Raw genomic sequence first — 21,102 nt, 5'->3', positions numbered from 1 at the left:
TTTTATCACATTTAAGACTGAATATTTCTTTATTTGCGATTATGTATTCTAATGGGTTATTTTGAGTCTATTGCTGTGCCATCATTCTGTTTGCAACTTCTATTTCCAAATGTAAAATAACTATTTTGTGAAATTATCTTGATCATTTTTAATATTTCTTCTGTGGATATCATGTTCTTATCTATATTCCACAGCCTCTTTACATGCTTCTAAAGTGTCATGCCTGAGAACACTGGGGTACAGGGATTTTTACATCCATGCAAAATAAAATGGTATTCTCTGGAAGTTTAACCTTTTATATTCTTAAAATGTGTTGTATCTTTAACATAGCTAGGTAAGCTTTCAACATGTGCCAGCAGCTGGCTTTCAGCTATTTCCGTAGTAGCATATGTTGAGTTATCAGTTGTGCTAACAGTCATTCACCTCGGGTGTTTTTCTTTCTACATTTTTGGGTTACCTCTAACCAAACCTGTTCATGTATTTTGCAGAAGAATGTAAGTTTTTAATTATTTCGATACAAACCTATTTTTATATAATCTATCTGCTAAAATTCTCACTTTTTATTATGCCGTTATTATTGTTAGTTTTTACTTCATATATATTTACATTTTTGCAATTCAGTCCCTACTGCTTTTTATATAATCACTACTACCACACTACTACCACAACCCAAGAACCTTTATCTGCTGGTCTTATAATGACACTATCATCCTGTATTAATTCCTTTTAATGCTGCTGCTTCTTCATTTTCAGTTAAATTTAGTTTACCTTTACTTCTTAGGCCTGTTACTATTTCATTTCTAACTACTTCAATATACATGTCTAATCATTTGTTTCTTCCAATTACACACACACATGTACACACACACACGTGGTCAGAATTATGAGAACACTAAATCTTACTAATCTAACTTGATTTATATGAAAATGTATTGACCTTAAAATAGAATTCAACAGAGGGTATGTTTTGCTGTCATGTTACTGCAAACTTTTCTCATCAAAATGTCCCCCCTTGTTCAAAATCACAGCCGCACTTGCTGCTTTAGCAGTGCGTCGTCTATGTTTGTCCATTCAGTCCTAATCATCTCCCAGAGCATAGTTGTGCTGGTTACAATCTTTTTCGCTCTCCTGTCAAGCTCATCCCATTGTATTTTAATGGGGTTAAGGTCAGGCGACTGGAGATGCCAGCACCAGTTTCATAACCTGTTCTTTCAGATTTTAAGTAATTTAGGTTTCATCTGTTTTAGGTTCATTATTATGTTGAAAAACAAACCCACAAGTCGCCCTAATGAGGGTTTTGCATGATGTTTAAGAATGGAATGATGTTGTTCATTTACAAAATGTACCTTCTAGTTTTACTACATCTCCTGTTTGTGCACCAGCAATGTTTTATTGTAGGCACTAGACAACATTTTGACAATCGCTCGCCTGTTATTCTTCTCGCATGCTGTTTCCTCTTGGAGCTGAAAAGGTCAAACATAGATTCACCTGTCCATTACACTCTTCTCAGTTTTCGAGACAAAGGTTTTCGCGCTTCACACTCCCTATCATACCAGCTTGTCGAAGACGTCTCTTTACGATTCCCTTTGATACAGTGACATTTGAGGTGGAATTGACATCATCAGCAATTGGAGTGCTGGTTAGGAAATAATTAGCCTTGGACTTCCCAACAGTCGTTTATCTTCCCTTTTAATTTTATTTCTGCCTCAGCCACTTTTGTTTGCATAGCTAATAGTTTTTCTGAATGTTGATTGTGGTCTGTACAGAAGGTCCCAATGTCCTTTTAACAAAAATCAGAGGACCTCCTGAGAATTATCTGGGATAAAAAGAAATGGACGGTTGGCATGGGACTACATTTCACAGATATTGGTAAATTTTCTGAAACCACCTGTTTTATGTGGTGATAAAGGCTTTAGAATGAACTGACCTCCCATGCATGAGATTCATATCTTCGCTTTTGTGGTTGTAAACTTAGATAATGTAGTTCATCTCAGGGAGACTCATTTTGTTTTTCCAGATATGGTTGACTGCAAAGTATCACAATCTGAAGTCTGGAACATTTTTCTGGCCTGGATCAGATGTTGCAATCAATGAGACTTACCCAGATATCTACCAGATTTATAACAAGTGGGTAAAAGATTTCTCTTTTGAAACTTTTAATTGACTAAGACATGTATAGTTAATTTGTTGAATTTCAGTTACCCTAAATACATGATGGCACCAGTTATCATTACACAAGTATGCTAAATTCTAAGTTGCACTTTGATTTAAAAAGTTGTTTGTAAACTTCTTGTAAGATTTATGAACAGGTGGTTCTTTAAAATGCCATAATTAAGGATAGCTTTGTAAAAAGGTTACATTTGTTAAATTGTTCTTTTTTGCAGGAGCATACCATTTGAAGAAAGAATTTTCACTCTCCTTAAGTGGTTGAGTTTACCTTCTGAAAAAAGGTAAAACAGTGTTTAGGGATATCAGTACACTGGTTGACACAGGTGCTTATCACTCAGAGTGTGTCAGGGAGTTTATGAACATATCCAAACTGAGTGATAGTTTCCATGGTGACAGGAAGCAAATTACCTGTGCATGCTGTATTCAGTGCATAATTGTAAAGGTTTATATTTTTTTTGTTTTCTGCACTACAAGTTCATTTTTTCTAAATAAATTCCTTTTCATTTTGTGTTTAAGACCTGACTTGAACACATTGTACCTTGACGAACCAGATCACTCTGGGCATCACTTTGGACCTGTGAGCAGTGAAGTGAGTTTGTTTACATTCTGTGGCTGTTTTTTTTTTTTTTTTTTTTTTTTTTGTTAGGTTTACTAAAGAATATCAAAATGGTTTAATCCTAACAGCAAGGGGGTTTAAAGTTGGTGATTCCCCTATAATTCATTTAGATATGATGGTGGAAAGGGTTTACTAAATAGCTAATTGCTATAAACATGGGCCAAAAGTATAAAAAACAACAATTTTTACACTGAATAATTTTAGGTACAAACTGTTAAAGTCAAAGAATGTTTTTAAATTAATGATTTTTTGAATAATTTATGTAAATATATCATTTTGCATATGACTGTCAAACTCTAGTAGTAGCGATTACAAGGATAAAGACAAAAAGGAGTCATACTATTTTAATGGTAAAATTAGCAGCAGGTAGAGTTATTGTTCTAAGCGATTTATTGCTAGTTTTATACAGATAAATGTTTTAGAAAATGTGCCTTTGCCCATGCCCTTGCACATGGTCCTAAATATGTGTTGTGCTGTTTTATTCACAGGTAATTCAGGCCTTGCTTAGAGTAGACAAGATGGTAGCAATGCTAATGGATGGTTTGAAACAGAGAAACTTGCATAACTGTGTAAACATTGTCCTTCTTTCTGATCATGGTAACTGCTTTTTAAATTTTAATAAGAATATTAATTCAAACCTTGTGGAAATACTTATTTTGTATTTGGCCTTATACTTTAATAAATGCAATACAACAAGACAGTTCATATTACAGAATATACCTGTTGTGTAATCGGGTAAAAATCTATAAGAATGAATCCTTACAACTACAGTAATACTTTTTTTCATGTATACCAATTGTTGTTGCTGTATTTCCTGTTTCAGGCTGTATTCCTTCAGTTTTGTCTGAGCTGTAGAATTATGTCTAGCAGGTTTGAATCTAGGCCAGGAGCAGTAATCATCACTTAAAAATGTTGGTCCTGGTGGGGCATCCTGGATAATGTTCATAGATACATCAGGATATCCTAGCATTTCATCATTGCATTGCACTGCTACAGAACTGAAGCTGATCATTGATACTTATAATATTTGACAGTAATCCTGTTTTTTTTTTGTTTTTTTTTGCTTTTTTTTTATCAGCTTAAGTTCATAACCTTTTTAAATATCTAAACTAAACTAAAACCGAATGCCACATTTTTAAGCATTTGAAATGATTGTTTATTGTAACTGTTCATATAACCGTAATGTTACTGGTAGAGTGTGTTGTAGTTCATATTGCACTAAACGAGAAGTGCTTTAGTTCTATGCTTAATGGACATGTAGCGATCTCGGTTAACGCAGGCAGGCGCCTCACACAGGGCGAGGCAGTCCACACACAGGCGGAGGGCGGGCGCGAACCTGGAACCTCTCTCACTGAAGAGCCGACTCCTTTGCAAGGAGCGTATATCGGGCTTATGTCTTTGTATGTGATTACGTCCCCTACCAGCCCTGCTGCTGCCTTCCCCCGTGCACGCTACAGACGCACAGAAAATACGGTAAACTAATGATGTTCTTCATATAGGAATGGAAGCAGCTAGCTGTAAGAAGGTAGAATATATATCTAAGTACATGGATAATGTGGACAACTTCATAATAATACCTGGTCCTGCTGCTCGGTTACAACCAAAGAATCTACCAGAGGACTTTTTTACTTGTATGTATTTTTTTTATTTTTTTATTCCATATGTTTTGTACAGTATTTGACTTCTGAACAAATTGCCTCATTATTAGAAATGCATATGGAGACTTTTGATATCATGGTACTTCCTAAATTATAACTAAGGAGATTTAAAAATATATATTAAGATTGTGACCTTAAACATAAGATACTGTATAATGTTTAATTTAAAGGTGGGTGATAGGTGGTTTAGTGGAGAAAATAAGCAAATAATATGGAACTAACCTAGATTATAGGTACTCCAGTACCGGTGCAGTATTTTCTACCTTTTATTAAGATGTGGCTATTGAACCAAAAAAGTCAATCAATTACCGTGTCACTGGCAAGTATGTGTCATTTAATACAATAATAATTGCAGTTTTTGACTTTTTCAGTTGACTATGAAGGCATTGTGAAAAATCTTTCTGTAAGTGTATTTATTAAATGTATTTTCTTTATTTGTTATTGGACTCTGGGCTATTTATTTATATGGTTTTGATTGTTATTTCAGTGCAAAGCTCCCAGTCAACACTTTAAACCTTATATGAAACAACACCTACCAAAGCGTTTTCACTTCGCCCGCAACATCAGAATTGAACCAGTTCATTTCTATATGAAATCTCAGTGGCAGGCAGCACAGTAAGTCAAACAGAAGTTATTGTACATATGACTATTCAAGAAATCTGATGTATTGCGCTAGTAGCTCTGATTGAAAATGGACTGGTTTCACAGAACATTATCAGCACTAATCTTAGATTATATATGGTAAATTAGCAGCATATTCATATCCAGCCATATAAGTTTTATCTTTTTTTACCTTCCACATTAAGTTAAAATAGTCATCTCTCATTAATATGAATTTCAAGGGTTCAGCAAAAAAAGGTCTTATCAAGAAACAAGGTGTCCTCAACATCAGTGTATTGTGCAAACTGGAAACACTGACAACTTGCATCCATAGTTTGCTGTTCATAGGCCTGTATTATTGTATCATGGTTTTTCAGAATAATTGAGAAAGTGTTTACAGGAAATCTGCAGCAACATCTTCCTTTTTTGTGTGTAGTATATGTAATACATGTTGTTTTTTTTTGCACTGCTTCATAGAAATGGGATTGAAGCTTGAACTGTGGCAACTCAAACTTTGTCTATGTCATCTCGAAATGCATCATAGATCAACAGTCCCAAAAGAGCACTAAAATACAATACAGAGGAGCAGATATGGATGCAAGCTAATAATTTCCCAATACTCTTTACCCTCAGCTGTTTGAACTAGGGCAATTTAGTTTTATTCAAATTTCTTCCCTGCGGGGCTCCAGAATAATTTGCAAACAGGAAATTTGTGTTAAGTGAATCCATATTATAAGCAGTAATTCACAGTAAGCGATTGCTAAATTTGGCCAGGGCCATGTAGAATATTCATAGCATCAGGAAATGTGTTTTAATGAGAATTGACTTTACTTTTGATATGTTTGTAAATGGTTTGGAAATATGTATCTATATATCCATCTATATGTTTACTGAGTCTGCCTGTCTTCGTGTTTAGGAAGGTATATTTAACATAAACTGCCAACTCTACAAAAACGTAATACACACAAGCAAAATTAATCTGGTAGTAGATTGGATTCAAGATCACAGATCGAAGCAGTCTTCACAAGAATGGAGATTTAGTGTTACAGACTTGTTTCATACTGCAAATGGAAACAATGGGGGAAAAATCAAATACTTCATTTCTATGTACAGCCAACTTGAGTGGACTCGAATTGTTCTGAATTCTCCCAGAAAAGGAAGAATTTCCGAGCTTTTCCAAGTTACTCAAGTTACGTGCATTCACTGCAGACAGTATTAGTCAAATTGTCAATAATTTAAAAGAGAAATCCATCTAGATATTCTTTAGCATTTGTTTCATGCAGTACATATACCTCTGGCAGACTGGTATGCAGAACAGGGAAAGAGGCGCTGGAAAAGGGAAATAATGTGTCAGATGTCAAAATGGATATGAGAATGGTAGTGATGAAGCCAGTTTGCTTGAAAACATTAGAAGTAGACCAGACATTTCCATCAAAGGATTTAAAAAATCTGGAATTCATCCGATGTGATCAGAAACCCAGAGGCACTGTAAACTGCACCTGTTGCTGTAGTAGGACTTCATTTTATGTTAAGCATTTTTGTGGGTTTTAAAAAAAAAAAAAATGTTAACAAGTTTAATTAACAGCCAAAATTGTTTATGCCAGACTTGTTAGAAAATTTTTAATAAAATGGTTGAGTGTTATTGTCGATACTTTGTAGATATTACTAGAGACACTCGCCGTGTAGATATTGCAAAGTCCATAAACAAAACAAAATGTTGAAATAAATTAGTTCAGCACCATATAAACTGAGCTGATTTTACCAGTCTTGCTAGTCTAACTGATTAGAATTCCTTTTTTGTTGTTCCCCGAGTTGCTGCAGTGACATTGTAGATGCTAGTATAACGAGTTACTGTAAATGAGATGCTGTTTTAGCAGACAGATTTCATTAAGTAGGCTAAACATTTTTTTGAATCGTTTTGGAATGAAAAGTATAAATGCTTTTATTTTATATACAAAAATAGAGCTGCACAATTTTAATAAAATTAAAAAATTGCAATCCACTCTTTGGTGTGTGTGTGTGTGTATACATCTCCCACACATCTTATTTGATACAGTTTTCTGCTTTCTTTTTTTAGAGAACCAGATGGTCTGAAATATTGTACAGGGGGGTTCCATGGCTCTGACAACATCTTCAAAAACATGGAGGCAAGTATTTAGTGCTTGACAAGATTGCAGACTGCATTTAATACAGTGAGAAGTGTTTCAGAGATCTTCAACTGAGATTCAGACTTTATTGGGCCTCATTTCCGAAAGGGCGCTAAACTTTTATGGTGCATGATAATTGCAATTACTGTGCACTTTAGTGACTTCTGTATTTACTGTTGCAATTCTATTCATTATTGCATGAAACTGAGAGCATATTATGGTGCACACTACTTTTATTGTGCCATACTATGGTAATCGGAATGAATATGTGATTTGTATGGTAATGCATGATAATGTAATTAAATGAGGCACCCCACCCTGAATAATTCACACCATATTTACTAAAGAGCGGTAATTGTATTGTGCACATTAAAGTAAATGATAATTACTTTGTTTGGACACCGGGCTTAACCACTGATAGGCTCGCTATTTAAACCTATTTTTCTTGCCTGAAAACGAGTGGTGTGCAGTCAGATTCTTTTTCCTGACTCTAGTCATTTGATTCATTCAGTTTAGTGAATCAATTCAACAGATTTGTTCCTTTGATTCACTAATGCGAAACAAATACATCTTGCTGAAAATCCATAATACTTTAAATAAAGAGAATGAATAAATAAATAAATAACAATGCATGGGCTCCCAAGTAGCGCATCCAGTAAAGCGCTCCGCGTGGAGTGCAGGATGCGCTGTATAGTCTGGACGTCACCAGTTCGAGACTAGGCTATTCCTTTGCCGACCGAGGATTGGAGCTTCCATGGGGTGGTGCTTAATTGGCCGAGCGCTGCCTGGGGAGAGGAGGGCTAAGCTCACATTGCAACAGCAACACCTGTGGTCTGTCCAGGCGCCTGCGGGCTTGCCTGTAAGCTGCCCAGGGCTACGTTGTCCTCCGATGCTGTAACTCTGGGTGGCTGCATTTTGAGTCTGCTGTGTTGTAAAGAAGCGGACAGCTGATGGCACTTTCTTCGGAGAGTGGGAGCGGTGAGTTTATGTACGTGCTCCGCTTATTTATTAAATAATTTATATAAAATACACAATGCAAATATTTTTAAATAACATGTTTACACAGATAACCAGGAATAAACTAAAATAAGAAGACAGATGGTGTCTTGCTTTGTTTCAATTTGGCAAATTTGTCAACACTACTCTGTTTTAAAGATCATCATCTCCAGTACATTTCAGAGAAAGTGGATTCATAACTAAATCTACTATGGTGTTTCCCATGTCTGGTGAAATAAAAAATATATATAGAGAAAACTGAATTGTAAATACTGAATTGTAAATATTTTCTCAATAACAGTAGGCGAAGTTCAGTGCCTACCCGGCATATTCACACCCCGCCTCTGCTCACGAATGATTGGACAGCTGTCAGACCTTTCACTTTCCCATTGGCTACTCACTAGCCTTTAATTTTCATGCAGAATAATGTGAAGGGCCTCTGCTTGCTTATGATTGGACAGCTGCATAAAACTTGGCAGATATTTGACTCTCCTATTGGTTACACTTACTGTCAGTACCTGCAACTGAAACAAAAGTCCGCCACTACCTTTCCCTCCTGGATGCTCTGTATCAGTGGTCCTCAACGAAGTGGTGCCCGCTGCAGCTGTTTTTAAATTATGAATCGTGAACACTTTTCTAGCGGGTCGTAACGTCGGAAAAAAGCTTCAAAGACGTTTTCCAACAAATGCGTCACAGCAGTGTGTTGACAGTGCTGCTCGCTTATGCTGTGCTTGTACGTACTCGATATATACTGCGGTACGATCAACCAATTGAATGTCTGCATTTTCTCTGCGGTAGCCCAATCATAGGTTAGCCGGATGGGACACAAAGTAAAATAAATAGTTTAAACAAGCCTTCGCTTCGTTAACTTTATCAAAATGATGTGATCTGTGTGTGAGGAAACTGATCCTGTGCGCTATTTCATTGGCTATTTTACTACCTCTTTGAGATGTGATTGGCTTAATGGGAATGTCGCTCATACAATGCCGAGTGCAAATTTTGAATATGCGTGTTATATTAAAGAGGCGGGTTGTTTTGAAAAAGAATTCCAAAACGATAAAGTACAATGCAATTTTAGAAACTAATGGACGGGCCGTATGCATTAAAGAGAAAAGGCTTTCTTTTTTATATCAGACAAGGAATGCATGGTAAAAGGTAAGCAGTGTAGTTTTATTTTACGTTGCCTGTCACGTGTTGAGTGCTGTGTCATGTTAATCGCTCATTTCTGATCAGTGTAAGCCACCTCCACTTTCACAATAAGCCACTGACTAAAAGGTACGCCTGGACAGCTGGGGCTTTTTGATATCACGGTGGTTACCGGTAAGTCTCTGACATTATTCAGCAGTTATCACTCACAATAGATGTAGTGTGCACGGTATGGTATGTAAATTACTGTGCACAAATGAATGCACTCTTTGTTAGTAAATGGGGCAGTCAATTTTGATTTATCGCGCATGTTTGTGCCCTTTGTAAATGAGGCCCGTTATGTTTGTAGCTTCTGAATAAATATTTGTGTCCTCCAATCTATATTGATTTGAGGTTTTGCCCTTATATTGAAAAGGCATGCACTGCAGTGATTGTCTACTACTTGACTGTAGTTTATTATAGTTTTAGACCTGAATGCCACTGCCAAAACAAATGCAGACAGAATGGGAAATTAATGTGGTTTGCCATCACCTACTGCCGGTCACAGGAAGTACACAACAGAGTTAGAACAAAGAAGCCTGGATAAATTACACCGTGTAACGATTTTTGTTGTTGTTGTTGTTCCTGGGTAGTAAGTGTTATTTCCTAATTGCTTATGCCTCAAAAGTATAGAAAATGGCTATTATTCCCCACAAACTTATTTTGTGACCAGGACAGTGATATTTCAAAATATCACTATTTCCAGTGGGAAAACGGTCAAATGTGTCTTTTCGTTCACACTGTAAATACAGTATAATCGTAAATCTCGAAAAACTACTCACTTCTAAATCTTTTGTAGTCATGTTTGTATTACTTTAGTATAAATACCTGTTAATTTGGATTCATATGTTGTTTTTTTCTGACTTTATGTGAACGAAAAGACACACATTTGCCCGTTTTCCCATTGGAAATAGTGATATTTTGAAATATCACTGTCCTGGTCACAAAAGCAAAGTTTGCGGGGAATAATAGCCATTTTCTATACTTTTGAGGCATAAGCAATTAGGAAATAACACTTACTACCCAGGAACAAAAATTGTGTTACATAGTGTTATCAGTAGAAAAGTAGGGAGAGCTAGAAGAAAGTTTGGTGAAAAGTGAATAATGTCACATCAGTTGCTGTAGCTGAATGGCAGCTGTAGGGCAACAGACAAACGCATCTACTACTTTTCTATGTTTTTTTTTTTTTTTTGGTATTTTATAAGACAAGCTACGAAACATATGAAAAACCTTCCAATGTTCAAACTTATTTTTTTGTCCTGTGTTACTTTGTTGCAGTGAAGCTTGTAAGATGTATGTTTGCTTTGTGGTGTGAAACTATGCAGGAAAAGAAGTAAGACTTTGCAGTATAACTTCAGACAAGGAAGCAAAGTTATTTAAATTAACGTATTACAATGTCAAAATGTTACATGCTCGTATATAAATATACACTGCTGTGCAAAAGGTTTAGAGAAGTTGCATTTTTCTACTGTGGTGCAGTATGAGCATCAACAATTTACTCAAAGCCTCCACTAGTGTTTTCTACTATTTTATAACAAGCTTGACTTGCATAAAGAAGGCAAAACATTGTGTGAAATAGCTCACATCACTCGATTTTCAAGATTTGGTATCTGAAGCATAATCAACAAGTACAGAGAAACCTAATCTGTAATTGACAAACCCAGGACTGGAAAAACCAAAAAGCTGTCTAACAAAGATGAGCAATTCTTGATGGTAATATCCTTAAGGAATAAAGAAGACAAGAGTTGAATTGACAACAGATCTGGCTGAAGGTACAGGTGTCATTGTCCATCAAATCAACAATACGGAAGGTCACTCTTGATATCAAGACTTAAAGGATGTGTTGCAGTAAGAATACCTCTGTTAAGAAAGGGGAACAAGACTAAAAGGCTAAAATATGCACAAGAACACAGACATCGTACTATGGAAAAATGGTCAAAGATGCTTTGGACTGTTGATGAATGGACAACGACACCTGTGCCTTCTGCCAGTTCTGTTGTCAATTCAGCACTTGCCTTCTTTCTATTCCTTAAGGATATTATCAGTCCTGGGTTTGTCAGTTACAGATGGTGTTTCTATGTACTTGTTGGTTATGGTTCGGATACCACACCTTGAAAATCGAGTGATGTGAGCTATTTCACTCAATCTTTTTCCTTCTTTATGCAAGTCAGTGTTGTTATAATAATAGAAAACACTAGTGGAGGCTTTGAGTAAATTGTTGATGCTCATAATGCAGAGTAGAAAAATGCAACATGTCTAAGACGTTTAAACACCAGTGTACAGTGGAAACATTTTGTCAATAGACATCAATTCAGGCCTTGAGAGAAACTTAACTAAATTAATTATATAATTTTAACTTCGACTCAGTTAATAAGTTACTCAAAAAAAAAAAAAAAAAAAAACACTACCAATAGACAGTTGAATACTCTACAAAACAAAAAATAATCACATGTAGACAGGCTTTCAACTATTGTAACAAACTCTGTTTTCCTTTAGGCAATTTTTATAGGGTATGGACCAGCAATAAAATCCAACAATAAAGTGGAACCGTTTGAAAATATTGAAGTCTACAACCTATTGTGTGGTAAGATCAACATGTTTTCTGTTTTATTGAAGCATTTCAATGTATATACTGCTGATCTACCTGCTGAAGATATTTAAAACCATTATATGAGATGGAATCTCACTGCCCTTCCCTGTTCATTGGGGTTCCTGTTGTCCTGCGATAACACAACACAGAACAGATAAATAGAGACCATAGCAACAGCAGCCTGTGGCCTAGCTGAATGACAGAAGCAGTACATTACTGATTTTTCATGAAAGTTCAGGACCTTACAGCAGGAAAGACCAAAACAGTTTCCTGTGCTAGCATTAAATCCTTGATGCCATATTTTATACGCTAAAAAGACTGCTATCCTGTCTTGCACTCAGTGCTCCCTCTAGGGATCAATAGGCTACTAAAAGCCAAACGAGCAAGATAGGCCAAATGGCCTCCTCTCATTTGTAACCTTTCTTATGTTCTTATAATAAACATGCAAAGTTTACAGTCCCAGCAAGATCTTAACACTGTTATTCAACTGTTTTAGATTTGCTGAATATTACACCTGCACCAAACAATGGAACCCATGGAAGTCTGAATCATATTTTGAAGAGACCCGTCTATAGTCCAGTCCATCCTACAGAGGTGTCATCGCCTAACATCTGTTCTATAACTACTCTGCTGCCATCAGATACACTCGGATGCCAATGCAGTTTTCTTAGTAATCCAGAGGTACTATCTAATCTCTTTGATACCCTTTCTTAAAAAAAAAAAAAAAAAATAGATGGATGGATATTTAATTTGTCAAAGCAGGACCATCAACTTTTATTCGAGTTAGTCAAATAATAACTTGCTTAACAGTTTTTGATTTCATATATTGAAATACACTGCAAATTGAAACCCCTGCTTGATACGCATTGTGGTTTCTTTTATGGTTAATAAGTGTTTTATTTATTTGTAATACTTTTGGTATTTCTTCATGTCATTACCTCCTAATTAACATTTTAGGTAGAAAACCTGAACAAACAACTGGAGTGTAATGGAGATCAAGGTAAGATCTCTAAAAGTATTAATTTTGCTTTAAGTATAGGCTCGTAGTGGAGCTTTTAAACAAGTGTTTGAATTTAGTGTGACGCCACTGATTTGCCAAGTCATTCGTTATCTTTAAGTAATCGGTTGCTAAAACAAATGAAGAAGTTGGATTTAAAGAAATATCCTTAACTAAAAAATAAAAGTAGTAATATGACACTCCCTTCCTTCATGATGATTTGATCATTAAAAAAAAAAAAAATATATATATATATATATATATATATATATATATATATATATATATATATATATAATTTCATGGGCAGTCGCTATGTTAACAGTAATTGCATGTGTGCTGTTTTAATTACTATGTAAAGATCCTTCACCAATTCAATGTTTTTATTTTATATTTTTGTGTAAATAATATATGCAGGACAATGCAGCACAAAGGAATATTTACAAGAAAGTGTTTGGAGGGCATCAGATGATTCTTAATGGTTAGGTTTAGGGTGAGGTATTGGGTCAGGGTTATGTTTTAGGGCTGGGGGTGCTTAAGGTTGGGGTTGGATTAGGGTCAGGTTGGGTTGATTTCGTAGAGTTGCCGACCTCTGGAAGTGAAAGGTGGGAGTGCTTGGCACATGTTCTAGAACCATCTGATGCCCTCAGGACACTTTCTAGCGGATGTTCCTTACGCTGTGCGGGACTATATAAATTGAACATTTGATTTGTTTGTTTTGTCTGAGAATTCCATATGCATATTCTCTATTTCATATTGGGTATTTGAATATGTCTTGTGTTTTGTATTGTTTGTTATAGTGTATGAATGAGTGACAACAGGGTTTCAATAACGTTTTATTATGTAAAGTAAGTCTAAATATTATGTTTTCTTGTTCTTTTCAAGTGAACACAGCAAATGATCTTCACATGCCATTTGGAAGACCAAGGGTTTTGCGACAAAATGCTAAATACTGCCTTTTATACCATTCTCAATATATAAATGGATACAGTCAGGATTTTCTGATGCCATTATGGTGTGCATACACTATGCAAAAACTAGTAAGTTACTATATATTTTAGTAAAATGGCAATAATATACGCACCCTAAATTCAGCTGGTTACTTGTTTGTGAAATAGTTTTCATCATTCCTGATAAGCATGGTACTGTAATAGTATGAATAACCACCATTAAAAGATGCTGTTGTTTTTTGTTTTTTTTTATGTTAAATACTGCTTGGTCACTGTGTTTGCCATATTTACTGTGGCACAACAGGGGATATATGGTGTGTTTTTGCTTTTTAATTAATTAGACTAGAGTAAATGGGTGTATTAAGTAACTGAGCGGCTCCGTGAAAGAATCACTTCACAGCATGCTCAGTTCCACTCCTCCTGAGCAGCTCGGAGCAGATTTCATCTGTGATCGTAGTTGTTTTCATTCTGAGACACTCAGTTATTTAACGCACCTAGTGTTTTGAAAGTATACCCCTGCGTTGTATTTTCCGTGGCACTGAAAAAGGCTTAGTCACCTTTTTATTGTTTTGCATAAATTAAAATACAAGGAAGTAGTATAATCTGTTCTAAAAGGATAACCAAGAATATATGACCTGACTACTTATTCAGTCTCTCTTCTTTTTTTTTTTTTTTTTTTTAGGAAAATGTTAGTTCTTTAAAGCCAGAAAGTGCAGACTGTTTGCGCGCTGATGTTCGTATCCCTGCTAGTCAGAGTCAAAGCTGTCTGAGCTACAAGAGAGATCCTAATCTTACATTTGGATACTTGCATCCCCCTAGTAAGTGTGCTTTATTAGTCATATTCGCATGAGAGGCTACAAGTGTTCTAGTTTAATAATGTATAATGCATAGTGATGTGCAGCTATTTGCAGAATGTTGGTCTAACTGCCCTCCATAAGTCACAAAGGGTTAGTAATCAATGCTTTCCCTTATAAGACATTTACCATGCAAAACTGCAGTTTACAAAACTACAGTTTACAAGCTACAGTTAATCATGTTTTGTTTTGTTTCACTTTAGTATGCCTTTACCAAGGTATACTTATTTTTAAAAGGTTTAAAACTTTGTATGCTCCTCATCAGCAAAACAAATTCCTTTGTGCTTTTGCTATAGATTTAAGATTTATTTTCACTCTGATGCTAATTTATTCTTCCACAACACTGAGGTAACTTCCTATACAGCAGGGCAGCCCAAACCCCTGAAATGCATCAGAGCCACGTATTCAAGCTTATGCTGGGATTGGTTGATGCTATCCTAGTGCATTCCGTAGTGCTGTAAAGTGCTATAAAAATATCCATCTCTGGCTTATCCTGTTGGAATATAGATTGATCAAATCCACCCCTAAGTGCACTGAAATGTGGTGATAACTTAATTGTGATCCATTATTATATTGCAAATTTGTGTATTAACTGCTTTCAAGAAACCTACAGTATATGTTGTATATCTTCAAACTGCTTTAATGTATATGTAAAAAACAGGTATTTTTCTGTAGATCGAGGGCCACCCAGCAGAAAAGCTGACTCACTGATAACTAGCAACACAGTACCAATGTATACTGCTTTCAAAGGTAACTGATAAATGAGAAGAAGTAAATGTTAACATTTCTTGTAACTTCCTTATCAATTAAACTAAACAACACATTGTTTTTGGCCTAATGCCTGCTCTCTTTAAGAACAAGTAATCAAGGTATTGCATTTTTTGTTAACTTCTAGTACGTTAACAAAACACATTTTAATTTTGACCTATCTAAACAACGATTTAATTAATAATGGAATGTGATGTGTATGAAAGTACATTGTATTTGATTCCTGAGAAGTAAATCGCACACTTCAAAAAAAAAAAAAAAAAAAAAATCCTTTTCTGTTGTAGATAGCTGGATCCATTTTCACAGTGTGCTGCTATTAAAATATGCCAAGGAAAGAAATGGACTCAATATAATTAGTGGACCAGTATTTGATTACAACTATGATGGACACTTTGATACTCCAGAGCAACTTAAACAGTAAGCAGTGTCTTTTTGAAAATCACTAATGCTGATAGACACGTTACTTATTACACTGCCTACACTTTTACACTACATTGAAATGCACTGGTTGAGAATGATCTCTATTCTAGCAGTGTGACCACATGGTAACAGCTAATATAGTGTTAATCAATGGGTACAACACATGTTTAGTATGATAAAGGTTCTATGTATGTTTCTGCTTATTGATGATAAATTGCTCTTCAAATTTACTCAGTAAACATTTAAATGTGGCTGTGTAGAGAATATTCTGAATTATACCTGAAAATGCCCCTTTAAGTTAGCACAGTCTCTTCCTTCTAAATAAATTAATGATATTTAAAATTGATTAAAACACATTTTTAATGATTTTTGTTTTTAGGAATGTTACAGATACTCAAATTCTCATCCCAACTCACTATTTCGTAGTATTGACCAGCTGTAAGAATTCTTCTTACCCCCCTGAGGCTTGTAATGGCAGTTTGGATGTTTTCTCGTTCATTATACCTCACAGACCTGATAACACGGAGAGCTGTACAGTAAGTGCTTTATTATGCTTTGGGTGGATGTATTTTCTCAGCTTGAATTACAGGGTTCTAACTAATAAATTGGGATACTGTTGTGGGAAGGTTCTATGTAAAGTCTTTGTGCTGTACAGCATGTTGAATACATGGGAGCTTTTTTAATCATAAGGTAAAATGTATGTTGTAAAACGTCCTAACTACATATCCCCAATTAGGAGTTTGAATTATAAGGCTTTATCTGCACCACCATCTCCACCAATCATAAAGCCCTTTACTAGCTGAACAGCCAAACCTGATTTTTAGAATAGTGCCACCAGAGCAGGTCTAGCGATCATGGCAAGTAGACTCCAACATAATACTGCCATGTAAAGCAGTTTAATAGTATACATGTATATTCTAAAAAATAAGTAAATACAAATAGAGATGGCTTGAGCTGTTAGAAAGTTTGGAAAGGCTGCTTACCGATTGATTTCACAAGTTTAATTTTGTCAAGGCACACAGTGACAGCATGAATAAAAGCAAGAGAGAACCTAAAAAGACTATTTAAACGTTTGCATATTTTAAGACCAGGCCCATCCTCGCTTCCATGGTTCAGTGGCTTGGTATCACTGAGCATTTCAAATTGCGTTCATAAATGAGGGTAAAAATGTCTAATGAGCTGATTTTGCCTCTTGTGTTTCCTTCTCAGACTGGTACAGACCTGCAGTGGGTGGAAGACTGGCTCAAGTTCCATGTGGCTCGTGTACGAGATATAGAGCTGCTAACAGGACTCGGCTTTTACCAGGACAGAAGACAGCCGCTCACTGAGATTTTACAGTTAAAAACATTTTTACAGACTTTTCAGAATGAAGATTAATTTCCAACAGGGCATTTTTATATATATTTTTTGTTTGTTTTTTTGTTTTTTAATGTGCTGCCTGTAATCATGAAATGTCACGAGGCCAAGGTGTACTGAAGCAGATTTTTTTTTTTTTTAAACAAATTATTTCAGGGACACAATGAATATTCAGAAAAGGGTGAGGCAGCTCATTCTTGTGTTTTATTTTAGTTATGTCTTTTGTTATAATTAATCAAATTAACTATTTTATGTGGCAGAAATTTTGTAGAAAAAGTACAATTTTATATTTCAAAGATGTTTCATTTTATTTGTATGTATCTGAAACAATGTGGTTTAAATTCAATATTAAATTAAAGCTCTGGTCCTTGTAGGCGTCTGCATGTTTTTGTTACATTGGTATATTAATACACATTCTTGTACTAGCCTCTTAACTAAAATCCAATTCATGTGCCAATGAGAGCAGAGACAATTATTATATATTCAGTAGAATATGGATTTGATTGGTTGAAAATGTGGTTTTAAGTCTTGGTTTGATTAACTCAGATCATTAAAAAAAAATTTTTTATTAATATAATTAGAAACAGTGGCGTAGCTATGCTTGGAAATGTGGGTGGGCCCCAGCTTAGGGTGGACGGGCAGTGACCAAAGGTCTGACGTCACAGGAAATAGTTTGCAAAAATGATTTAAATCCATTAAAACCCTGAATACATAAAATATTTCCACTGTAAATCCATTTGAAATGTTTGGACATATATCCACAGTGAATGTGCTATAAAAAGCCAAACGGGCAATGTCACCAAACCAGCAGGAACACAGTCATATTACATCAAGCAATTGTTAATTAAAACGACAGCTAGTAAATGACTTACCATTGCCTAGTTCAGCAGTGGGCAAATTATGACCCGCCAAAGGATTCTATGTGGCCCACCACTGTGTCTAGCAAAAAAAAAAAAATATATATATATAAAATAACAGCATTGTGTCTAGCAAAAGTAATATGTAATAATATATCAACACGGCAGGCAAGAGAAATTAAAAAAAAACCGCATCTCTCTTGGGTATTTGTGTAGGATTTGTGCCTCGCTCCGACTCGTCGCATGCCGTGGTTTAGAGTAGTGATGTAAAGACTGATAGATTGGTATTGCCGTGGTAACAGTGCAGTGTTTTTCGAGCGCCAATTTACTAATTGCTGTTATCTCTCACGAACTGTGAGTGTGAATTCGAAGATGAGTTTATCAAAGAAGAGGAAAGTAGATGGTGAGTGCTGAATATTCCAAAATATTTTTTTACTGACTTGTGTGGAAAAGCTGTGGGCTTAATTTGTAAAAAAAAAAAAAAAAAAAAAAAAAAGTGTGGCAGTGTTCAAAGAATACAATTTGAATCGGCATTTTGAGAGTGAACATGCACGTACATGTATTAACTTTTCTGCCAAAGAAAAAGCAAAGAAAGGTGATGAGATGGTTATGAGATTGCAAAAAGCTATCAGCGGCCCAGGAGGAGATTATGAGAGTGAGCTACATGATTGCACACAAAATAGGCAAGAACAGCAAACCATTCTCTGAAGGAGAATTTATAAAGAAATGTATGGCTGACTCTGCCTCTATTTTGTGCCCAGACAAGAAAACAGTTTGTCAAGGCGAACCATTGTGAGATGTGCTGAGGATATCTCCGAGAACCTGCACCTGCAGTTGAAAAGTAAACAATTTCTCACATTTTGCACTGGTTTTGATGAAAGTTGATATGTGAAAGACACGGCCCAGTTGATGATTTTCATTCGAGGTATCACCGAAAACTTTGAGCTCATAGAAAAATTGGCATCAATGCAGTCAGTGAAAGGCTCGACAACGGGAGAAGATTTATTTACAAATCAGTGCATCTCAAAATTAGGAGTGGAGTGGAACAAACTGGGAAATGTGACCACCAATGGAAACTCAAATCTGACAGGGAAACATGTTGGCTTGCTGAAAAGAATTAAAGACCAAATCCAAGAAACAAATCCAGACGAGAGGATTAAACCACAGGCAATTTGAGGAATCTGAATCGGAGTACACGGATGATCTGTATCACACCAATGTCAGATGGCTTAGTTTGGGAAAACTTTTGAAGATAGTTTGGTAACTGAGATTGGAGATTGCTTTGTTTCTGAACATAAAAAAAAGATATGGAATTCCCACAGCTGACCTGCCTGCTTCTGCTGTGGTGAATCCATGTCACAGTTCCTTATACAATAAATGCCTAACGAAACAGTTGATCAAAACTGCTGTTAACAATGCATCATAAAATGTAGACAAATCAAGGCAACCATTCATTTTATGTGTGTGGCCCTCGACTGCTCACCAAAACTCGTGAAGTGGCCCCCCAACCAAAATAATTGCCCACCCCTGGCCTAGTTAGTAACAGGGTAAGGCGTCAAGGCTTGCTGCTGGATATTGCAATTATAAAGTCATAGTTCAGAGAATTGCACAGGTCTCTTTCAAATGACAAGAGAAACACCATGTTCAAGCGACTTGTCAGCATTGAGGCTCGTGCAGCTGTCTTAATCCTGTTCATACTGGGCAAGAGTTTTAAAAGTGTGTCCATATTTGGAAAGATAATCATGTGGCAATATTTGTTGAACAAAGACCAAAAACTTCAACTTCATCTATTTTAATGTTGTACAACAAAGTACATGCCAGTAGTAGACTTTCGCTATTGCCGAATGTATCCGATGTTGACAAGCATGCAAACATTGCTTTCATGAGGCCATATCATACTGTATGTGCCATTTTAAGAGCAACTGTTCAATTCGGAAAGTAGACAGTCTAGTAAAATATGATTCCACATTGCTCTCAAATCTTCATTAGTGCCTTCTGGTTCACTTTCCCAAAGATGAAGTAACAAATGAATAATCCGGTCAATTTGGTAATTTATTTTTCTGACATTTATTTTCACATTTTATCATTTACACTGCTGAAGTAGATTTAAATGAATAACTTGCAGATTCGGAGGAAGAGGATGATATGTGAGTTGCTTTTGTGGCTTCATTATCTGTCCATTGCATTTAAAAAAAAAAAAAAACAACTAATTGTTTTGGCATGTTGACCGCTGCACTACTACTAATTATCCTGCAAGTTCGCTTAAAAAACTAAACATTTTAAATAAAGTCAGAATATGGAAACGTCTGGGATTTAACAGATGCGCGCCAACTTCCTCACAAGCTGTCAATCAAACACAGCTTGCACATGATTCGTTGTGTAAGCCGAAGATCCCACCCAAACATTGCACAATGACTATTTTGCTTTGATTGGCTTTATTTGTCCTAAACTTGAGCTCTTGCCTTCGGGGTGCAGTTAAAAATAAATAAATAAAAAAAGAGGTAACAAGTTATACATTTACCTAAACTTGGCATTCATATAGGCACAGATCTGGATGGGCCGTGGCTATGCCCCTGATTAGAAAACAATTCAGGGGCTCCAGAGGGACGCATCCAGTAAAGGTTCTCCTCGCGGATGTGCCCTATAGCCTGGAAATCGCAAGTTTGAATCCAGGCTATGTCACTGCCGACCATGACTGGGAGTTCCTAGGTGGTGACCCACAATTGGCCCAGCACCACCCGGGCGAGGGAGGGCTAGGTCGGCCAGGATGCCATCGGCTCACCGCGCACCAGCAACCCCTGTGGTCTGGCTGGGCGCCTGCAGGCTTGCCTGTAATCTGCCCAGGGCTGCGTTGTCCTACGACACTTTAGCTCTGGGTGGTTGCATGGTGATACGGGCGGCTGACGGCACAAGCTTCGGAGGACAGCATGTTCGTCTTC

The 21,102-nt window shown here is 36.2% G+C and overlaps 1 protein-coding gene across 3 annotated transcripts in view; it reads left to right on the top strand.

Annotated features, from left to right (window-relative positions):
* Positions 1 to 17,402, top strand: part of enpp1 (ectonucleotide pyrophosphatase/phosphodiesterase 1) — a 40,205-nt gene extending 22,803 nt beyond the window's left edge. The window contains exons 8-24 of one of the 3 annotated variants that reach the window (XM_041250444.1): positions 2,018 to 2,127; positions 2,385 to 2,450; positions 2,686 to 2,758; positions 3,274 to 3,382; positions 4,285 to 4,416; positions 4,815 to 4,846; positions 4,931 to 5,058; positions 7,121 to 7,190; positions 11,868 to 11,955; positions 12,458 to 12,642; positions 12,919 to 12,961; positions 13,844 to 13,998; positions 14,591 to 14,726; positions 15,438 to 15,512; positions 15,815 to 15,947; positions 16,330 to 16,486; positions 17,160 to 17,402. In XM_041250444.1, coding sequence (XP_041106378.1) covers positions 2,018 to 2,127; positions 2,385 to 2,450; positions 2,686 to 2,758; positions 3,274 to 3,382; positions 4,285 to 4,416; positions 4,815 to 4,846; positions 4,931 to 5,058; positions 7,121 to 7,190; positions 11,868 to 11,955; positions 12,458 to 12,642; positions 12,919 to 12,961; positions 13,844 to 13,998; positions 14,591 to 14,726; positions 15,438 to 15,512; positions 15,815 to 15,947; positions 16,330 to 16,486; positions 17,160 to 17,327 — 1,860 coding nt within the window. In that variant the 3' untranslated portion in view covers positions 17,328 to 17,402. Of the gene's footprint in view, positions 1 to 2,017; positions 2,128 to 2,384; positions 2,451 to 2,685; positions 2,759 to 3,273; positions 3,383 to 4,284; positions 4,417 to 4,814; positions 4,847 to 4,930; positions 5,059 to 7,120; positions 7,191 to 11,867; positions 11,956 to 12,457; positions 12,643 to 12,918; positions 12,962 to 13,843; positions 13,999 to 14,590; positions 14,727 to 15,423; positions 15,513 to 15,814; positions 15,948 to 16,329; positions 16,487 to 17,159 lie in introns of those variants that run through there. The other 2 variants (XM_041250445.1, XM_041250446.1) reach the window with 2 other exon arrangements.
* The last annotated feature ends 3,700 nt before the right edge of the window (positions 17,403 to 21,102 follow it).

Source organism: Polyodon spathula, chromosome 5 (genome assembly GCF_017654505.1).
Source record: "Polyodon spathula isolate WHYD16114869_AA chromosome 5, ASM1765450v1, whole genome shotgun sequence".
Lineage (NCBI taxonomy): Eukaryota > Metazoa > Chordata > Actinopteri > Acipenseriformes > Polyodontidae > Polyodon > Polyodon spathula.
The sequence above is the reverse complement of the archived record's forward strand: the minus strand, read 5'-3'. Positions and strand labels throughout refer to the sequence as shown.